The 20,386-nt window shown below is 41.7% G+C and overlaps 1 protein-coding gene across 3 annotated transcripts in view; it reads left to right on the forward strand.

Annotated features, from left to right (window-relative positions):
• The window catches only part of pde4cb (phosphodiesterase 4C, cAMP-specific b), a 143,450-nt gene that overhangs the window by 22,467 nt on the left and 100,597 nt on the right, over positions 1 to 20,386 (forward strand). The window contains exon 3 of one of the 3 annotated variants that reach the window (XM_029695809.1): positions 6,686 to 6,888. In XM_029695809.1, the coding sequence (XP_029551669.1) occupies positions 6,686 to 6,888 (203 nt within the window). Of the gene's footprint in view, positions 1 to 6,685; positions 6,889 to 9,823; positions 10,479 to 20,386 lie in introns of those variants that run through there. The other 2 variants (XM_029695808.1, XM_029695810.1) reach the window with 2 other exon arrangements.

Consider the following 20,386-nt stretch of genomic DNA (forward strand, 5'->3'; position numbering starts at 1 on the left):
GTGCAAGCACCTCATCTAAGAGTATTAATTAGGCTGTTTGAGAAAGTTTGAATCATAAGCCACCTGCCTACACATAGTTTGAAGTACAATACCAACATAGCAACTGTATTAGGTCAAAGCTGTGTGCTGGAAACCCTTGGTAGAGCATGGGTGGAATAGGCATTGTGGTGCTTTGCACATGGAACACATTGTGGTGCTTGTGAATTTTCTTAATTTTTCGGGTTCAGACCAATGCCTATTCTCAGTTTTTTGTTTTGAATAAAAACCCAGTCACTCCTCATCAGTAGTGTTAATTTGAGAGGGTTGAAGTGTGCCGCTGTATTCTTGTTTACAACTGGAGAAGTACAAGAGATTATTTCTGCTTTATTTGTACATATTATTGCCTTGAACTCATAAGGAAGGGGCGTGCAAGACAAATGTTTAAGATGGATTAAGGATAGAAGATAATTATTTTTGGTTTAATATAATAGGACCTTCAATCTCAAGAACTCTAATTATAATAAAACAGCTATCTTGATGTTGTACAGCCAAAAGCTTTTGTCCTCCTCAGACAGGGTACTTGAACATTAAATGATTTGTCTAATTAAATATGAATTACCATAACTGGAATCCCAATCCCTCAGTACAATTTAACAGAATTTTGTATGTGTGTGCCAATTACCCATTACTTCTAATCAAATTCTATTAGGAAATCTTTGTATTCACAACATTCTCTTTCTTTCAATAACACAACTGTTATTAATTTTAATTGCAACCAAGCTCAAATCTACCCATAACAAGAATATACTGAGTTAGATTTATATATGCATTATCTACTCATATACAGTGCATTCGGAAAGTATTCAGACCCCTTGACTTTTTCCACATTTTGTTACGTTTACAGCCTTATTCTAAAATGGATTAAATCGTTTTTTTCCCCTCATCAATCTACACACAATACCCCATAATGACAAAGCAAAAACAGGTTTTTAGAAATGTTTGCAAATGTATTAACAATAAACTGAAATATTACATTTACATAAGTATTCAGACCCTTTACTCAGTACTTTGGCAGCGATTACAGTCTCGTCTTCTTGGGTATGATGTTACAAGCTTGTCACACCTGTATTTGAGCAGTTTCTCCCATTTTCTCTCTGCAGATCCTCTCAAGCTCTGTGAGGTTGGATGGGGAGTGTCACTGCACAGCTATTTTCAGCTCTCTTCAGAGATTTTCGATCAGGTTCAAGTCTGGGCTCTGGCGGGGCTACTCAAGGATATTCAGAGACTTGTCCTGAAGCCCCAGTCTGAGGTCCTGAGCGCTCTGGAGCAGGTTTTCATCAAGGATCTCTATGTACTTTGCTCCGTTCAGCTTTCCCTCGATCCTGACTAGTCTCCTAGTCCCTGCCGCTGAAAACATCCCCACAGCAGAGTTCAATCTTGGTTTTATCAGACCAGAGAATCTTGTTTCTCATGGTCTGAGAGTCTTTAGGTGCCTTTTGGCAAACTCCAAGCGGGCTGTCATGTGCCTTTTTACTGAGGAGTGGCTCCCGTCTGGCTACTCTATCATAAAGTCCTGATTGGTGGAGTGCTGCAGAGATGGTTGTCCTTCTGGAAGGTTCTCCCATCTCCACAGAGGAGCTCTGTCAGAGTAACCATCGGGTTCTTTGTCACCTCCCTGACCAAGGCCCTTCTCCCCCGATTGCTCTGTTTAGCCGGGCGGCCAGCTCTAGGTTCCAAACTTCTTCCATTTAAGAATGATGCAGGCCACTGTGTTCATGGGGACCTTCAATGCTGCAGAAATGTTTTGGTACACTTCCCCAGATCTGTGCCTCGACACAAACCTTCGGGGGCTCCCGAGTGGCGTAGCGGTCTAAGGCACTGCATCTCAGTGCTAGAGACGTCACTACAGACCCTGGTTCGATTCCAGGCTGTATCACAACATGCCGTGATTGGGAGTCCCATAGGGTGACGCACAGTTGGCCCAGCGTCGTCCAGGTTAGGGTTTGGCCGGGGTAGGCCGTCATTGTAATTAATAATTTGTTCTTAACTGACTTGCTTAGTCAAATAAAGGTTACTTTTTTTTTTATCCTGTCTTAGAGCTCTACGGACAATTCCTTTGACATCATGGCTTGGTTTTTGCTCAGACATGCGGTGTCAACCGTGGGACCTTTATATAGACAGGTGTGTGTGTGCCTTTCCAAATCATGTCCAATCAATTGAATTTACACAGGTGGCCTCCAATCAAGTTGTAGAAACATCTTAAGGATGATCAATGGAAACAGGATGCAGTTGAGCTCAGTTTCGAGTCTCATAGCGAAATGTCTTATTACTTATGGAAATACGTTTTTTATTTTTGGTAATTATTTTTAAAACATTATACAAACCTGTTTTCACTTTTTCATTATGGGGTAGTATGTGTAGATTGATAAGGAATGTGTTTTATTTAATCCATTTAAGAATAAGGCTGTAATGTAACAAAATGTGGGGTCTGAATACTTTCCGAAGGCACTGTATCTACTCATTTTGTCACCACGATACCCAGGCTCAAAATAATCCCAGGTAGAACTATATCCAGACCAATTCTCAGGAGCAAATAGAAATTGAATAGTACACTCTGGCAGACCACTTCACTTCAGTCAAATCCAGTAACCTGGGAACTGTCTAGTCACTTGGGTTTCACAAGAGATTCTGAAGCTCACAACTTGTTCGGTATTGTAAACTGGCGATACCCACTCGACGGAATGTAAAGAGGATTGGAAATCAATCTCTCTGCGTGACACAGGACTTCCTTACTCTGAGCTCTACTATACTGTGGTGCGCTGGCTGGCAATATGAAAAAACCGGGACAGCAATCTGAAACAACATCTATGGTAATATGAAAAAACATGAACGACAATATGAAACGTGGATGTCAATATGAAACAACATGGACAGCAATATGAAACAGCCAGGCCTGGATGATGGCCACAAAGCAAAAACACAGACAGCCTCAATTGCGTATTTGGCTTCTGACCCGCCAGTGTCTTAGTGTGGAACATTCAACAGACTGCTTTATATGCTGCCTAAGAGTGCAACATAATGAAACTATGTCTGACTGGTTGTTTTTGTAGCTTTTTTCCAACCTATTTTGTTGAGCCATTTAAAATGCAGTGAGTCGATATTACAGAACTGATCTATTGCACATTAGGTAACATTTGCTTCTAAATGGGTACACTACAAACTCACACAGATGGCAGGCCACTGGTGTAAACCACAAGGCAGCAATCAATACTTTTCAGGCCGCTCAATTCTCACTCCTTAGGTTGCGTTCGTAAATTCACTTTGGAGTGCCAGAGAGCGCTCAGAGTGTGCTCTGGACATTCGTAAATTCAGAGCGTTGTCAGATTGTCCGTTCGTAAATTCATAGCGCTTCGCTCTCGGAGCGTTCAGAGGGCACACTGGACGCTCTGGCTGAGGAGTAGGGTTGATCCAAGTGGTCTGACCACACAACGGCAGTCAGGCACCCAAGCTAACTGGCAAAAGTTATCTAGCTTGCTAGTTACTTCCACACATAAATGAGAGAACACCTCTCTGACCATTTTTCTTGCCCTAGCAGAGCTGGTTAGGCTGTTTTCATGTTATCCAGAGCGTTGGTAACTGTGCTGCTGGCAACTTAATTTAATTACCCTTTTTTGCCGACATTTACTGACACCGGCCATAGTCAATGTTCAGTGTTGAGCGTTCGTAAAGTCATCAGTTATTCTGCGCTGTGGCACACTCAGACGAGAGTGCTCTGAAATTTGAGTAGATAGCCAGAGGGAATTTACGAACACACCCTTAGAACACAAGGAGACCATGGTTTGGGTTGGTGGCTTGGTGCACACAATAACATTTAGAAAATAGATGTCTGGAGCTGAGTCCACTTTGTCAATCTGGTAATTGTGTTTTTGGCAGTTGGTGTTTGTGTGAGGCTTTTTGTAGGGAACTTATTTCACCCATTCCAAATGGTCTGACATTGTTTTCGAACATGTATACACAGTTACATATTACAGTCACTGGTTCCTGCTGAGGTGATACCTTGAACACTTGCAGTTATTGCCCTGTTGTGAGAATCCATTCTAACTGCTCAGCGACTGAATGTCATCATACTATTTGTCAAAACTACACTGAACAGAAATATAAACGCAACATGCAACAATTTGAAAGATTTTACTGAGTTCAAGTTCATATAAGGAAATCAGCAAATTCATTAGGCCCTAATCTATGGATTTCACATGACTGGGAATACAGATATGCATCTGTTGGTCACAGATACCTTAAAAAAAGGTTGGGACGTGGATCAGAAAACCTGTCAGTATCTAGTGTGACCACCATTTGCCTCATGCAGTGTGACTTCTCCTTCACATAGAGTTCATCAGGCGGTTGATTGTGGCCTGTGGAATATTGTCCCTCTTAGGGCTGTGGCGGTCACGAAATTTCGTTAGCCGGTGATTGTCAAGCAAATAACTTTCGGTCTCATGGTAATTTACCGTTAATTAACAAACAATTTAAGCAGCTCCTGGCTTCCACACACAGCCTACAAGCCACTGATGCAGACCTTTGGAACATCTACATTTTAAAAAGTCTAATAAATTAATGTAATATAGTCTACACCTTCACAATAAATCCATTGTTTATTTTAGATGGGTCTAAAGATTTTTAATACATTGTAAGGCTGAATGATGAGACTCTATTGATGATTTTTTTACATTTGCTTGAAAGTCATGAGCTCGGCATTGTTTTTTGTGCAGGCTGTACACAATTCATCAGTCACTCATTCACAATTTGACAAGCACTTGATATGCCTTGAATTTGACGGCGGCATCCCTTTTGTGGCCGTAATGCACCTTAAAAAATATCCTTGCCTTTTGCGGCCAGTGGCCGTTATTTGGCCACTTTTTTTTAGTTGTGATACAAACCTTACTAAAACATATAGGCCTATGGGCTAGGCTACATGAGTGCAACATTATTTAGAAAAAGTTGCCAAAAAAAAGGCATTGTCTCTTGCCTTACGCTGGGCATCAGTTACAAGTGATAATATATTATTCACAAGTGATAGGCTAATATTGTCACCTGTCAGACTATTCTTGATTTAATCATATATGTGTATATGTAATATATGTGACATTTTGTTTTGATTTAGAATGGGCCATTTTGATTTAGAATGGACCATTATTGCACCTGTATCGGGGCTGTCATCTATGTACTTAAATAGCGAATGGAGAACTGCTTTTCCCTTTTTCATGCCAGCCAGGTAGGCTATACTCCTGTTGTAAAGAGAAGCAATGTGCTTAATATTAGGAAAGTTGAGAAATAAATGTAGTAGGCCTAGCCTATAGAAAGCTGATGGGATCCTCTTTTTAATAGAGGCCATCAATCTGTTTTGTCACGCAATCGCATAGCCTATAGGAATGTTGCGCAACATCAGCTCATGGGCTCTCATGAAGTGTTTGATTTATATTTTCGATTACATTTGCATTGATGTCAAAGTGATTAGAGGGATAAGAGAGTGCTGAGTACCAGGCAGTTAGCAAGTTTGGTAGGCCATCAACAGCATCAGAGCTTGGAGAAGCCTAATTACCGTGACTAAATGGTCACGTGAAATTTGACTGCCTTCATGACTCGTGTTCGCCAGTGTGGCGGTAATACAGTCACCGCAACAGCCGTAGTCCCACTGCTCTTCAATGGCTGTAAGAAGTTGTTGGATGTAGGCGGGAACTGGAACATGTTGTCGTACATGTCGATCCAGAGCATCCCAAATGTCTGAGTATGCAGACCATGGAAGAAGCCACAGTGGGGGACTCGGTTCACAATGTTGACATCAGCAAACCGCTCGCCCACACGACGCCCTCTACCTAGTACAGTTGAAACCCGGGATTCATCTGTGAAGAGCACTCTTCTCCAGTGTGCCAGTGGCAATCAAAGGTGAGCATTTTCCCCCTGAAGTGAGTTACGACACTGAACTGCAGTCAGGTCAAGACCCTGGTGAGGACGATGAGCACACAGATGAGCTTCCCTGAGATGGTTTCTGACAATTTGTGAATAAATTCTTTGGTTGTGCAAACCCACAGTTTCATCAGCTGTCCGGGTGGCTGGTCTTAGACGATCCCGCAGGTGAAGAAGCCGGATCTGGAGTTCTTGGGCTGGCATGGTTACACATGGTCAGTGGTTGTGAGGGCAGTTGGATGTATTGCCAAATTCTCTAAAAGGACGTTGGGGGCGGTTTATGGTAGGGAAATGGACATAAAATTATCTGGCAACAGCTCTGGTGCACATTTCTGCAGTCAGTATGCCAATTTGGAAGCTCCCTCAACTTGAGACATCTGTGGCATTGTTTTGTGTGACAAAACTGCACATTTTAGAGTGGCCTTTTATTGTCCCCAGCACAAGGTGCCCCTGTGTAATGATCATGCTGTTTAATCAGTGTCTTGATATGCCACACCTGTCAGATGGCTGTATTATCTTGGCAAAGGTGAAATGCTCACTAACAGGGATGTAAACAAATTTGTCCACAGAATTTGAGATAAATAAGCTTTTTGTGCATATGGAACATTTCTGGGATCTTTTATTTCAGCTCATGGGACCAAAACTTTACATCTTGTGTTTTTTATATTTTTGTTCAGTGTATATATAATTAATTGATCATAATACCTGTCCTCTGATTAGTAGCGTTTTGTTTCCTCCACAGAGTCGGCGGGACTCTCTCCCCCTGGCCAACCCCAGCTATGCATTGCGTCGGCGTTTCTCAGGGACGGTGCTGCTACCCCCACTGTCCCGGCGCCACTCCACCTACGCCCAGGACAACCGCAGGCTTCTACACCTGGAAGCTCTCTATAGGAAGGCCCTGGCTGGCGTAGAGGCCACGAGCCTGGAGACCATCGACGACTGCAAGTCAGTGGAGCAGCTTGTTAATCTTTCAACTATCTCTCTCTAATGCTCTCTCTCACTTTGTTTTTTGTCTAATTTCCTGTCAACACTCGCTCTCAAGTGAGCTGCCTCTCTTTATTTCTCACTCTGTCCCTCGAGTACTCACAATCTCTCGTTTCTCTCCCTCTTTTTCTCCCCTCCATGTGCTCAACAAGCCATGAGAGGTCCACAGTGTGATTCATTGAGAAGGCTACTGTGTGATATTGATGTCTTATGCTGGGGTTTGAATTCACTCCACACTTCAGGAAAATATTATGTAATCTCAGAAGGACAGACTGTCAACTGACTTTCTGTCAAATTGCACCTGTGACATTTGGTTTTCGAATCCATCTATTCTTGCAGCCAAGCCTGAGGGAGCAGAGACTGAATAACTTTTGTGGATGTGTGTGGGTGTGGCCGGTGTCTGTTTATCCCCAGATGTCTGTGTGTTTATGCACTCACTCACACAGCGTCTTCCCATCACGCCTGCCTGCCCCTACTTCTCTAAGTACGTGCTCATCGACCTTCATGTTCTTGGCTGCGCTTAATCTCTCTGAATCCCGTATCTCTCTAGGCCCAGAGGGGGTTAAGAAAAGCCTTCTGTCTGACGGCTGCTACCTAACTCGCTCTCTCCCACCCTCGGGTCAATGGAGGTCACTGCTTTAGTGTGTCTGTGTTCGTGTATCCACATTTCGTTTTGGCCGGGCGCTACATCTAGCCTCTCCACCCACACACTGTGTCTGTGCTTGAGCTGATGGCTCTACAGTCTGCTTCTCGGCATCACAGAGGCCAGACGGCAGGAAAAGATGCAGGATTCTGTAATGCGGGCTGTTTTTGAAATGACGGGTAATTACTGGAATGGTGGGAAGAGGCAAGTGGGAAGAGAGTCTTGGATGGTTGTCTCCCTCTCCATGTCCATTTATGTCTCATGTCGTTCTCTCTCTTTCTCCCTCTCTCTGTTTACGTCTTTGACATTTTTCTTTCTTCCTCTCAGTCCTCTCTGTGTTGTCTTTTTTTTTCTCTGTACCTCTCTTTTATATCGCTCGCTCGCTCTCTCTTGGCATGTTTTGCTGTTGGCCTTCCATGGAAAAGGACCCAAATTTGGTGTCAAATGAAAGCTACAAGTCTATATTTTTGAGATATTAAGGCATATATAACATTTTCAACCATTTCCATCCTAAAATTAGGAATAAGCAGAAGCTTTGATTTCTGGTCAAACAGATGGAAAAACGGGTCTTAGAAAACATCCACCAGCAAAAGTCTTAAAAATATTAGAAATGCATCAAAACACAATAATGTTGAAGACCCTCGCCAACTAATATCAACATTTATATTAAATAATTTGCCTTCAGTAAGTTTAAGAAATATTGCCTCGTGTCTTACCGTTCTGTTACAACAAACCCACATACTGTATCTTTTTAAGATATTTTCTCATTTCTCTCCCTCATGAGGAGGGAGGATAATAAAAGTTCACAGAAGTAAGAAGTAAAGGTAGACCTACGGTTAGTGTTTTAACTGATAACAATTTGCTTTATGGTTCATTAAGTGATTTTAAAACGTGTCATGACAGAAAAATCCCTAACAGAGAATGACTGCAACCGAATTGGCTAAAATGGGAGATGATAGTAGTCACAAACTACAGTTGGGTCACCTGCTACTGTCTTCCCTTCCACTGGCATACTTATGTTCAGCTCATAGTTCTGAAAACAGTCTGGACAACCCCTCTCTCTCTCCCGGTCTCCCTCTCCTACTCTCCATGTTTGCAATGCCAGGAAAAGGGCACAGTGACATGCACATAACTAGAGATAAAGGTAGAGAAAAGGATTCCTCTGTAATTCATTTGAAAACGTTGTGCAATTATCCATGTCTTTTATGTACAGGATGCATTCGAAAGTCTATTACTGTCCAAGAACTATTACTGTCAAAGGTCTATTACTGTCAAAGGTCTATTACTGTTGAAGAACTATTACTGGATGTCAGGGCTATGGGGAGTGTTATTGTCTTTTATGGTTGAGCATTACAACATGCAGGTAACTGCCAAAATAATGGAAACACTTCAGTAAATGAGGAATACAAAGTATATTGAAAGCAGGTGCTTCCACATGGGTGTGGTTCCTGAGTTAATTAAACAATTAACATCCCATCATGCTTAGGGTCATGTATAAAAATGCTGGGCAGGCCATTTTTTTGGCTACCGTGGTTAATCCCCCATAGGATGACAATGCCCCCATCCACAGGGCACGAGTGGTCACTGTATGACCACTACCATCAACAAATCACCAAATTATGGAATTCGATAAGTTTCCAGACACTTGTAGAATCTATGCCAAGGTGCACTGAAGCTGTTCTGGTTTGTGGTGGCCCAATGCCCTATTAAGACACATTATGTTGGTGTTTCCTTTATTTTGGCAGTTGGGCCACCACAAACAGGCCAACATTAGTTTCAGGATTTAATGAAATTAAAGAGAACAAACTGCAAGTGCAATTGTATTCTAGCGATATTGAGGGAAATTAAAGTTCAATAAAAGCTGTTTATTATTTAAACAATTTACTATACTAATAACGAAGCACCTTTTTTAAATATAAATATGTTATTACATTTACCTTGCACTCCTTGAGTGGCTGAATATATTTTGTAGTTACTTTGAAATTATCAATATGGAGGTGATATTTTTGATTGGAGAGTTGGGCTGACTCATTTACAATTACCAGTAGCCGACATACAATTTGGTCACAGAAAATTTGAAAGTGTCCAAAGTTTATAACAGAAATAAATCAATGTTTTGTTTCACAGAGGGATTAGTAATTTCCTGAATTCCCAGTCAATGTTGCTTACTCGGTAATGTGATAAATAGCCTACCTCGCGTCAGTCCCAACGGTTGGCTGGACTGCTTTATAAAACGCGCGCAGATGAGAGCACAACAACACCCGCAGGGGAGTGAGTTCACCTACCTATAGATGCTCCTCTCTCTCCGACATGTTTTCGTTTGAAGAGCTTTCAGAAATGGACAAAAACGTTGTTTTATTCTGTCTTGCTATAAACTCATACCTTGAGAGCGCGCGCGAGGATTTCCACAAATGTTTGCGGACGACGAATCTCTATGGATGAAAGGCAGCAAAAGAAGAGAGGATCAAATTAATAGTTTCATATCATATTTTAAGAGTTGATATCATTCGTTTGTGTCTGTACTATTCACTGGGGTTATGTCGATATTGACGTAGAAGAACTTTCCATTTCGATTGTGAGGAAGCGTTTCCTCGTTTCAGCACCTCGGCTAGTGGACAGCACGCTCTGCCACCGCCAACAGCGCGCACATAATAAGTTTATATCGAAGAGGTAGCCTTCTGATGTTGGAGGGAACAACCGAACATATGGAGTGTACAGGTCTAAGTAGAGAAGGTGCTGGTTCCGCCAAGGCACCCAAACACTTGTGGCGACAGCCAAGAACTCACATCCGAATCAAGCAACGTTTTCACTCCGATACAGAGCGGTACCTGACTCGCAACAGAACTATGGAGAAGCTGCGCCCTGGGCTGAAAAAAACACGAATGTCGTTGCCATCCTTATATAAACGGTAATTGTAATGCATCATTATTAGTTGTTTTAATTAGCCTACTTGCTCACCTTTATAGATCTCCTTTTGTTAATACCTTTTTGTCACTTCCAAAGTTGACAATGTGAACAGAGGGATGAAAGTGCTCAATTGCAAAGCAGTGTTTCAACTCCAACTAAGAATGTCAATATTGTCCCCACACTCCATTTTGTGAGAAGTAAAGTCAGGGTGCACTGATTTAGCCCTTGACACAGAAAGGTATTGAGCTCATGCTGATTCAAGTAAGTGTGTGCATAATTCCAGGAACCATTGATCTCTTTGTGCTTCAAGGGTTCTCTCCATCCATCTTGTCTGTCTGTCCGGAGATCAATGGTAGGCTATTTACATTTTCACAATGGGCTGAGACCAAGGGGAAAAAATGAAAAAATACTTGAGTGGTAGTATGCAGCCTTTCTTTTTTCATTACTTAAATTTACACACAACACACACACACACACACACACACACACCATTCTGGCTTGCTGAGCATTTCCCCTGGAAAGACAGTGTGACTATGATAGGAGAGGTTTGGCCTAATAAAAGTGAGAGGATATTGTGAAGGGACCTTCCCCATCTCTGAGATCATCTCAGTCTGCAGTCTAAGGTTGATCCTGAGGGAAATGTTTCCTGTTGTTTTTCATTAATGGTCTAGATATTGGGCTTATCAGCGTGAGAGGGTGTTGTGTTGTGGCTGAATCCATCAATCTTCTTCAAGCCATATGTAGGCTAAAATCATATGGTCACTTTAAGATCAGAAAATCATTCAAATCATTAATCATCCTCAACTGACATCAGATTGAAGTGACCTCTTCAACCCATTCAGCTGTGATTTCCTGTGACCTTTATGACCCTTGCTGTTTGGGCCGGCAACATTTTGTTCTGGGGTCAGTTATGGTTCATGACCGGGGCCTGCTATTATAGCATCACAGTGTTCACATCTCATTTCACCTCAGTAAACAGAGAGAGGTTATCCACTCTGGAGGCTCACTGCCATGAAAGCTGTCTACTGACTGCCGCTGACTGTTGGGCATTGATGATGTTATGGTAATGACATCACAGCAGGCTTCAGGTTGGAGTAGAGAAGTGACTCACTTCCTGCATTCTACCTCCCCGACGCCTCATATGTATGAACGAATGCGTCTCTCCTCTAATGCATCTCTTCTCTAATTGTCCCATGACATTTTATCCTACACTGATGACTCAGTTTGCATGGCCAAGGTAGAGAGAGGTGGCTGTGGTGTGAGGGATGCTGTTGACTTCGCTGATGAATACTGTCTTGTGTGTGGTGGTAGGTGTGGGTGTGTTATGGTCTTTCATCACTCTTAGTAATGGGAATGGTCTATAGAATAGTATTTTGTTGAAGCTCTTTCCAATCAAAGACAGATAAACAGGCTTTGGGGAGCAGTTAAAAAGTACTGAGTGGCTGCGGGTCCGACTTCTTCTCTGGACCCCTCTCACTGACATCAAAAGGTCCTGCAGCTTCTGTGCATGTACTTTACGCACAGCCTCTGCTCTACTGTATATCTGCTTAAAAGGGGTACTACTCTGCCAGAGATCAGGCTTGCAGATTCTGTGCCCCTTTTTTAAATCCCTGCGAATGACACACTTTTATATAAAAAAGTAGGATTTTAATTAGCTATCTTGTTTCATTCTTGTTCCTCCTGTCTATGTTTCTTTGTTAGTACTTTTTTTAATGAGGTGAAGCACTTTGTTAGTTGTATTGAAAACAAATTATTACTACTCGTTCGGCTGCTCACAGAACAGGCTACTCAGGCGAATGGTGCTCCTTTAATAAAGTTAGATCAAAGCTGAATCAATGTCTGTAAGATCACATAATGATGGTATTCTACATAACAGAACCAAATATAATAGCATAGTGTAACGTTACTGTAAGACAAAAAACACCACCTCATTTCTTATGAGATTTTAGGATGATTGTGCGAGTGGTTGCGTTTTCTCTCATGTGGCCAAAACTCAACAGCTCGCGCCACTATGCAAAATATGTGCTTTGATTTGAAAGTAAACACAGGTATGCTACAGTTTAACACAATCTAAAATGATCTCACTGTAGGCTACAACGTTCAAAACAACACTGTGGGCTACTTTGAAAAAACACAGTATAACTCAAATGGTTGGCATGCAGATGCTGCATGGACGTAACTCTGGTAAAACTTGAAGAATTATCATTCACACTTGACATTGGGAAATAAAAAGGGGTTGGTGACCGCAAAAGTTGTGCGTAAAGGATAAAAAAATGCATGCGCAGAACGTGATTTGGATCTTCGGGTCTTCAGCTCTGGGTAAAAGAGATCTGGGGGGGTCGAGACTGGGCGGTTACCTATGAATCAACAGCCTTTGCCTAAAAATGTTCTTTCTGCGCATTGTGAAAGCGTATCACTTTCATTTTGTTTCAAGTTTTGAACATGATATTGCTAAGGACATTTATCAAACATGCTTTCTTACAGTGCAACAACAATTATGTTTTGACTTTTTTACGGTTCTGATTGGATAAGGCCCTATGTACGGTGTTTGTTAGATGATTGAGTCGTGTTGATAAAATGACCAAAATCCTCAATCTTCCTGAATATAGCCCACCTCCTGCTGTCTATCCAAGCCGTTTGCTGGTGTCTCCATGCCGTTCACATGGTGGCCGTTAGGTAACAGAGCCTTTAATTAAGCCCGGTGTTAGTGCTGCTGCCTCCCTCTCACTGTTCCCCAGCTGGGCTGTGATGTCATCAATTATTGTGCTTCTGGGAAGAGTGACCCATATGTCTCAGTGGTCCAGATAGCTGCTGTTTTACTTGGATGCTCTGTTTTTAAAAAAAAAAGACTTTTACCACTGGAAGGATTAGCCATCGAATGGATGATGCTGCCATGGCACCCATATGTTTTCGAGGTATAATAATATCAAGCCCAGGCATTAAAACTACAGGGTTTATGATGTAAACAGCCAATGTTAACATTGAGCATAGAACATGTTTTAGCATGCAGTATTTATAGTGTTCTATTCATGGATGATAAAAGCTTATGAGTGCTATGAGGTTCGGATTAGTTGCTTGAAAAGTAATATATTATATTACAGCTGTCATGCCATTATTCCAAACAGCCTTTCTCCGCTTGATCGAGAACTAAATGAGGAAACAAGGCGAGATCGGATAATGAAACGCACCTGGTAGTGATATGATTCTGAAAGTATTATTTGACAAAGTAGCTGTAATAATAATATTATCCAATTTAAAATTTACTTTACTCAGCTATTTATAAAAGTAATCTGATTACATTACTTTTGTAACACGTTGCCCCAACACTGGTTCTGATAGGGTGACCTGCAAATGTCCATCGTTGCATTACTGATTTGGGTGTCCTGGCAAATCCACTGGTATTGGATACCAATTACTGGCACGTATCCTGGACTACCTACTATGTAGGACGAGCCACTACAGGCAGTTTGATTTGGGTATGTCATTTTAGCCAAAAATGGGGAAAAAAAGGGTCCTATCCTTAAACCGGGGATTAAGGAGGAAGCCTAAGCTCGGTCGCAAGCCAGACGAGTCGGAATGACCGGAAGTCAAGTGCTCTGTCAGAGAGTGAAGTCAGGATGTGAGGTTGTAGAGTCGTACTGATATTCTCGCTGGGTCGCTCTCACCAGGGCAGTTTCTCTACAAATACTGGCCTTTGGTGTCTCATGTAGACGTCATCCCCCCTCAGAAGTGTATATTTATTTTGCATTGATATGAGAATTTATGTAAGGGGCTTAGGTAGGTAGGTCTTATTTTTAGTGTCAGCATCTTGTCTTCTTCTTTATCCATAGCCATGGAAACATTCCATGTAATTATTGGATTAGAATCCTTCTCATTGTCCCGTGAAGGATAGGAGTTAATGCACCTAATTTGTTCTACACTATCAAGAGCTTTGCGAGACCCAAGTCATTGTTTCTTTTGCTTCATCTTCTTTCTGTTGGCTTGTGATGAAGCAGTGCAATCAAAATGCCATCAGTTCAGGTTTAATGGTCTTTATGGATGGATGTGTTTGGGGCTATTTGCTTCCCTGGGGTGGCAGCCTAGCATCATAGCATGGCAAAAAGCTCTTACTCTCAATTCTCACCCCAAGATTTGTGATGAGAGAAGGCTGCCGAGTTGCCCTGAAGCTGTCTAGACATCCACATTCAACATTTACTGTGTTTACTCACTACCTGTCAAGTTGTCCAATCATTCATGACAAAATGTGTACTTGGTAGCAATAGTGCTATGGTCTTGTTTGTTTCTATATTCTTTGACTCAAGATGTTATAAATGCCTGTATTCAGATGACTTTTCTATTGGTACTTTGATGCAAGTCAGGGAAGGGCAACTTTGATGTGGGAGGGGGCTACAAAAAATCAGAACTCATCATGAGGGGCTGCAGTTGCGCTTCACCTTGTGTATTCTACTACTCTAACTCGGAACAGTAATTTAAACGTGTGTGTGTGTGATATGTATGTATGTATTGTATGTATGTGTGTTTTTAAATGTAAAAAAATGGGGGGAAGGATTGATCCGAGGGGCATTCAAAAGGAGGGTCTACAGTTTCCCATCTCTGCTGTAAATTGTTCTGCTTACAAGGATAACCAAATATGACTCACAAGAAGGATACCCATCTTCAAGATGGGCCTGTCAAAGATGACTTGGCAAAGTTAAAAATAAAACCTCCTTTTGTTGTCTCAATGAAGGCCAGGTTTTGTACACCCCACCTTTCCAGTCAAATGACCATGACCCCCATAGCTGTAAACATGCTCGTTTCTTAGTCATCAATGACATGCTGGTGAGTCCTCCTGGTCTAATAGATTAGAAGTAATCTTTGTCCCCTGGATAACACCAGTGTCTCCATAGGCCTACAGTGCATTCAGAAAGTATTCAGACCCCTTCCCTTTTTCCACATTTTGTTACGTTACAGCCTTATTCTAAAATGTATTTTAACATATCAATCTACACACAGTAATCCATAATGACAAAGCAAAAACAGGTTTTTAGGAAATTGTATACTTTTTCATGAACATTTTTTAATAAACTTAAGTATTCAGACCTTTTGCTATGAGACTTTAAATTGAGCTCAGGTGCATTCTGTTTCCATTAATCATTCTTGATGTTTCTACAACTTGATTGGAGTCTACCTGGGGTAAATTACATTGATTGGACATGATTTGGAAAGGCATGTTGGCGCAAAAACCAAACCATGAGGGTGAGGGCTTGTCCGTAGAAGTCTGAGACAGGATTGTGTCGAGTACCAAAACATTTCTGCAGCATTGAAGGTCCCCAAGAACATGGAAGATGTTTGGAACCACCAAGACCCTTCCTAGATTTAGCCACCCGGCCAAACTGAGCAATTGGCGGAGAAGGGCCTTAGTCAGGGAGGTTACTAAGAACCTGATGGTCACTCTGACAGATCTCCAGAGTTCCTCTATGGAGATGGCTGTCCTTCTGGAAGGTTCTCCCATCTCTGCAGCACTCCAACAATCAGGCCTTTATGGTAGAGCGGCCAGACGGAAGCCACTCCTCAGTCAAAGGCACATGACAGCCTGCTTGGAGTCTGCCAAAAGGCACCTAAAGACTCTCAGACCACGAGAAACAAGATTCTCTGGTCTGACGAAGCCAAGATTGAACTCTGTGGCTTAAAGGCCAAGCATCACGTCTGGAGGAAATCTGGCACCATCCCTATGGTGAAGCGTGGTGGCAGCATCATGCTGTGGGGATGTTTTTCAGCAGCAGGGACTTAGACTTGTCAGGATCATGGGATCGTGGGAAAGATGAATGGAGCAAAGTACAGAGAGATCCTTGTTGAAAACCTCTTCCAGAGCGCTCTGGACTTCGGACTGGGGCAAAGGTTCACCTTCCAACAGGACAACGACCCAAAGCACACAGCCAAGATGCAGGAGTGGCTTCGGGACAAGTTCTTGAGTGGCCCAGCCAGAGCCAGGACTTGAACCCGATCAAACATCTCTGGAGTGACCTGAAAATAGCTGTGGAGCAACGGTCCCCATCCAACCTGACAGAGCTTGAGAGGATATGCAGAGAAGAATGGGAGAAACTCCCCAAATACAGGTGTGCTAAGCTTGTAGCGTCATACCCAATAAGACTCAAGGCTATAATTGCTACCAAAGGTGCTTCAACAAAGTACTGAGTGAAGGGTCTGAATGCTTATGTAAATGTGATATTTCAGTTTTTTATTTTGAAATACATTTGCAAACATTATGAGGTATTGTGTGTAGATTGATGAGGGGGAAAAAAAAGTAATTTTAGAATAAATCTGTAACGTGACAAAATGTGGAAAAAGTCAAGGGGACTGAATGCTTTCCGAATACACTGCATGTCATTTACAAAAATGAATAACCTTTTTTTTTTTTTTAGGGCGGCAGGTAGCCAAGCATTTCGGTTGCTGGTTTAAATCCCAGAGCCAACTAAGTGAAAACTCTGTGCCTTTTGAGCAAGGCACTTAAACCTAATCGTTTCTGTAAGTAGCTCTGGATGAGTGTCTGCTAAATGACTAAATCGTAAAAATTAAATAAAACATTTATTCAACCTTTATTTAACCAAAATAGGTCATCTCATTTGCAACCAAGACCTTGCAATGAGAACAACGCCTAGACATCCTCCTCTTGTTGTGTTTTTGTGTGATTTCTTTTGATCGGCCAATCCGTCAGCCCTACCAGGAGCTTGTGATGGATGTGAAATGGGATCCAGGCTGGGTTATCAGTGACATCGTGTCGTGTTTGCATCAGCCAAAAGAACATTAGGCTGTGTTTGCTTTGAGCAAATCCTGGAGTCAACAGGGAACACTCGTGATTCTGGGGACAGGAAATGGCGGAACCCTCTGTTTGCAGGAGGGAGAGAGGGATGATTACTTTCTAGATTAGAGGCTCACTTCAGAGCCAGGGGATGTCCTCCAACGACAGAAAACCATTAAGGTTTATATAACGATATACATCATTCTTGAACACTTCCACCGACTGAGTCATGGTGGGTTTTTTAAACAACATATGTTGAACAGTGCTATGATTTCATCAGACATGATTTAATTCTTGGATATGTGTAGCAAACTTTTATGAGAAGTTATGTGAGATACTGTACATGAACAGATCTTTTGAAGGGGTTATTTCTGTCATTCACTCAAGATGAAATGTGATGTAGGGACTAGGGAAATTGATGACAGAAAGGGGCGCTTGAAGCCTTCGATAAGTCAGCCTCTGCATTAGTTATGTGTTACAAAGAGAGCCCTACATATTGCGTTTGGAGAAGATGCCCGCCATATGTTTCAGTGCATTTACATTTATTAATAACTTTTTATTTCACCTTCATTTAACCAGGTAGGCCAGTTGAGAACAAGTTCTCATTTACAACTGCAACCTGGCCAAGATAACGCAAAGCAGTGCGACAAAAACAACACAGAGTTACACATGGAATAAACAAAAGTGCAGTCAATAACACAATAGAAAAGGTATATTTACAGTGTGTGCAAATGTAGTAAGATTAGGGAGGTTTGGCAATAAATAGGCCATAGAGGTGAAATAATTACAATTTAGCATTACATGCCCATTACTGGTGCCATTGCAGTGCAATGATCATCAAAACGATCATTTTGGGGACATTGCAGAAAGTGTTTAGTATAAACAAGACCCTGACCAATACCATGATTTTAGCGCTGATAAAAGATTTGGGTGACAAGCCCAACAATATCGATATGTCTTCTAATATTCCTGCACTCAGCACTATGATATCATTTAAAGAAAATGCTTAATAATCCATTTGCACGCACACACACACACACACAGGTCTACTGCTCACTTGCTTGCACACACATGTCACAGACTACGTAATTGCATTTCTTTGACCCATAACCCGAGAGGACATGCTGATCCAATCCACCTGCAAACAGAAGGATAAAATTACATCATTCGTAAGTGTGCCGGGCCATCGTCTTGCTTGCATCATTTGCAATCATCTCCAATCAAAAGGGGAAAATATAACCGAGGAGGTGACCCTATCACACTTCCAAACCTAGTACCGCCTTTTATGTTCCAGTCCCTCTCTTCAAGTCTTTCTTTATTTAAGTGATTGGATGACTAATACGAAGACTCCCTTTCTCACCCATTTTCAGCACAACATGACACCTGTTATGCTGTGTTATGATGTCACTTTAGAATCCTGCCTCTTTTCAGTCTTTCTCTGGAGCTACTGGCTGGTGTCCTTTACCTGAAGTGGGTCTCTTCTAACCGCTTTGAACACGGCTGCTCCAGCTACACTCTTGGAACCCTTTTTTCTAAGGGTTCCCCGTAGGAGAACCCTTTTTGGTTCCAGGCAGAACTGTTTTTGGTTCCATGTAGAACCCTCTGAGGGTTCAACATGGAACCCGATAGCGTTCTACTTGGAACCAAAAGGGTTATACCTGGAACTAAAAATATTTATTCAAAGGGTTCTCCTATGGGGACAGCTGAATAACCCTTTTAGGTTTTAGATTGCTCCTTTTTTTTCTGTGTACAAACATAAAAAAAATGTAAGTACTCTTTTTGATTTTGTTCATTTTTATTGTTTTAAACAATATTATACTCTACAAATACATAACCAGTGTTGTGTATTCATAGATATTTTGGAAACCACGCTTTCCCCCCAAAATTACTAAGAGAAAAATATATACAATTATTTATATTTTGAATGTACCTCACCGGCAAAAGCATCTGAGCGACCGAAACAGAGCTGCTCTGTCTCTGTATGTGTAGCCCATCTATCTGATGCTCTCTGGTCAAAAAGGGAATGACATTGTTGCCGCCTGTAGCATTGAATGCAAGGGGAGCCAGCGAGCATTTGGCCTCCCTTGATTAAAAAAACGATAAAATAATAGGCAATCAGCTTTCAGTTAAACTGAGCGAGCTCAACTGTGAATGGTCTTGGCGCACCATGAAAGGAAGTTAGGCTAGCGAGCAAGCATTTTAGCCAGATGGCCTAGGACAACAAAAGCTAAAAGCATGTCCTGTATGACAGTCATAGACCGTTTCGTCTACATGAGAGGATGGCATCAACGTTTCTCTACAAGTAGGGTGAGTCAATGTTTTTTCTACTTGCACACACGCACTGACACACACACACACACACACAGACACACACACACACACACACAGAACCATGGACAGCCCCAGTGATTTTACCCACACACCGCTACTGCACATAACATTTCCAGAGTGGGCTCTTTGCTACTTTTGAAAGTTATTCAGTGAATGGGGAAATGGATTCAAAGGGAACTCCCTCTGCTGTTGATTTGCTGAGTTTGCCATCCTAAAGGAGGGCTGTGATTGGTTAATGGCCTATAATGCCAATTTAGATGTTTTAAAATGGGTCATATCTTCAGAAGTAACATAGAACCCAGTCTGGAAATGTTATGTACTTGTAGAGTATATTGTTTAACACAATGTCTAAAAATGAACAAAATCAAAACGGGTGGTATTATTTATGTTTATATTTTTAATTATCCATAAATGAATGTATAGAAATGGTATACTCATATTTTAGAGCCCACAGTAACTTTTGAAATGACACCAAGACTGGCTATGTAGCATCTACAGACTCATCATTGTAGTGTCTTAAAGAAGGCCTGGGAAAGCCTAAAATGTCACAAATTTACCAACATGAATAAATTATTTTTCAGTAATAGTTTTGGATACATACAGTCTTCAAAGGTATGCCAAACATCCTTCCCCCAAAGGACCTTTCTATGGATTATTTCAGGAAGATCCAATACATTTTTGGGCCACACTGATGTGGAATTACTCAATGGTCTCTGCTTTGAGAAGCCATAAATACGGGTTAACTTCATTTTCTTTCATCGTATATAATCTGTTATTTTGTTCTGAGATGTTGGTTTCAT

Source organism: Salmo trutta, chromosome 17 (assembly GCF_901001165.1).
Source record: "Salmo trutta chromosome 17, fSalTru1.1, whole genome shotgun sequence".
NCBI classification, from domain to species: domain Eukaryota; kingdom Metazoa; phylum Chordata; class Actinopteri; order Salmoniformes; family Salmonidae; genus Salmo; species Salmo trutta.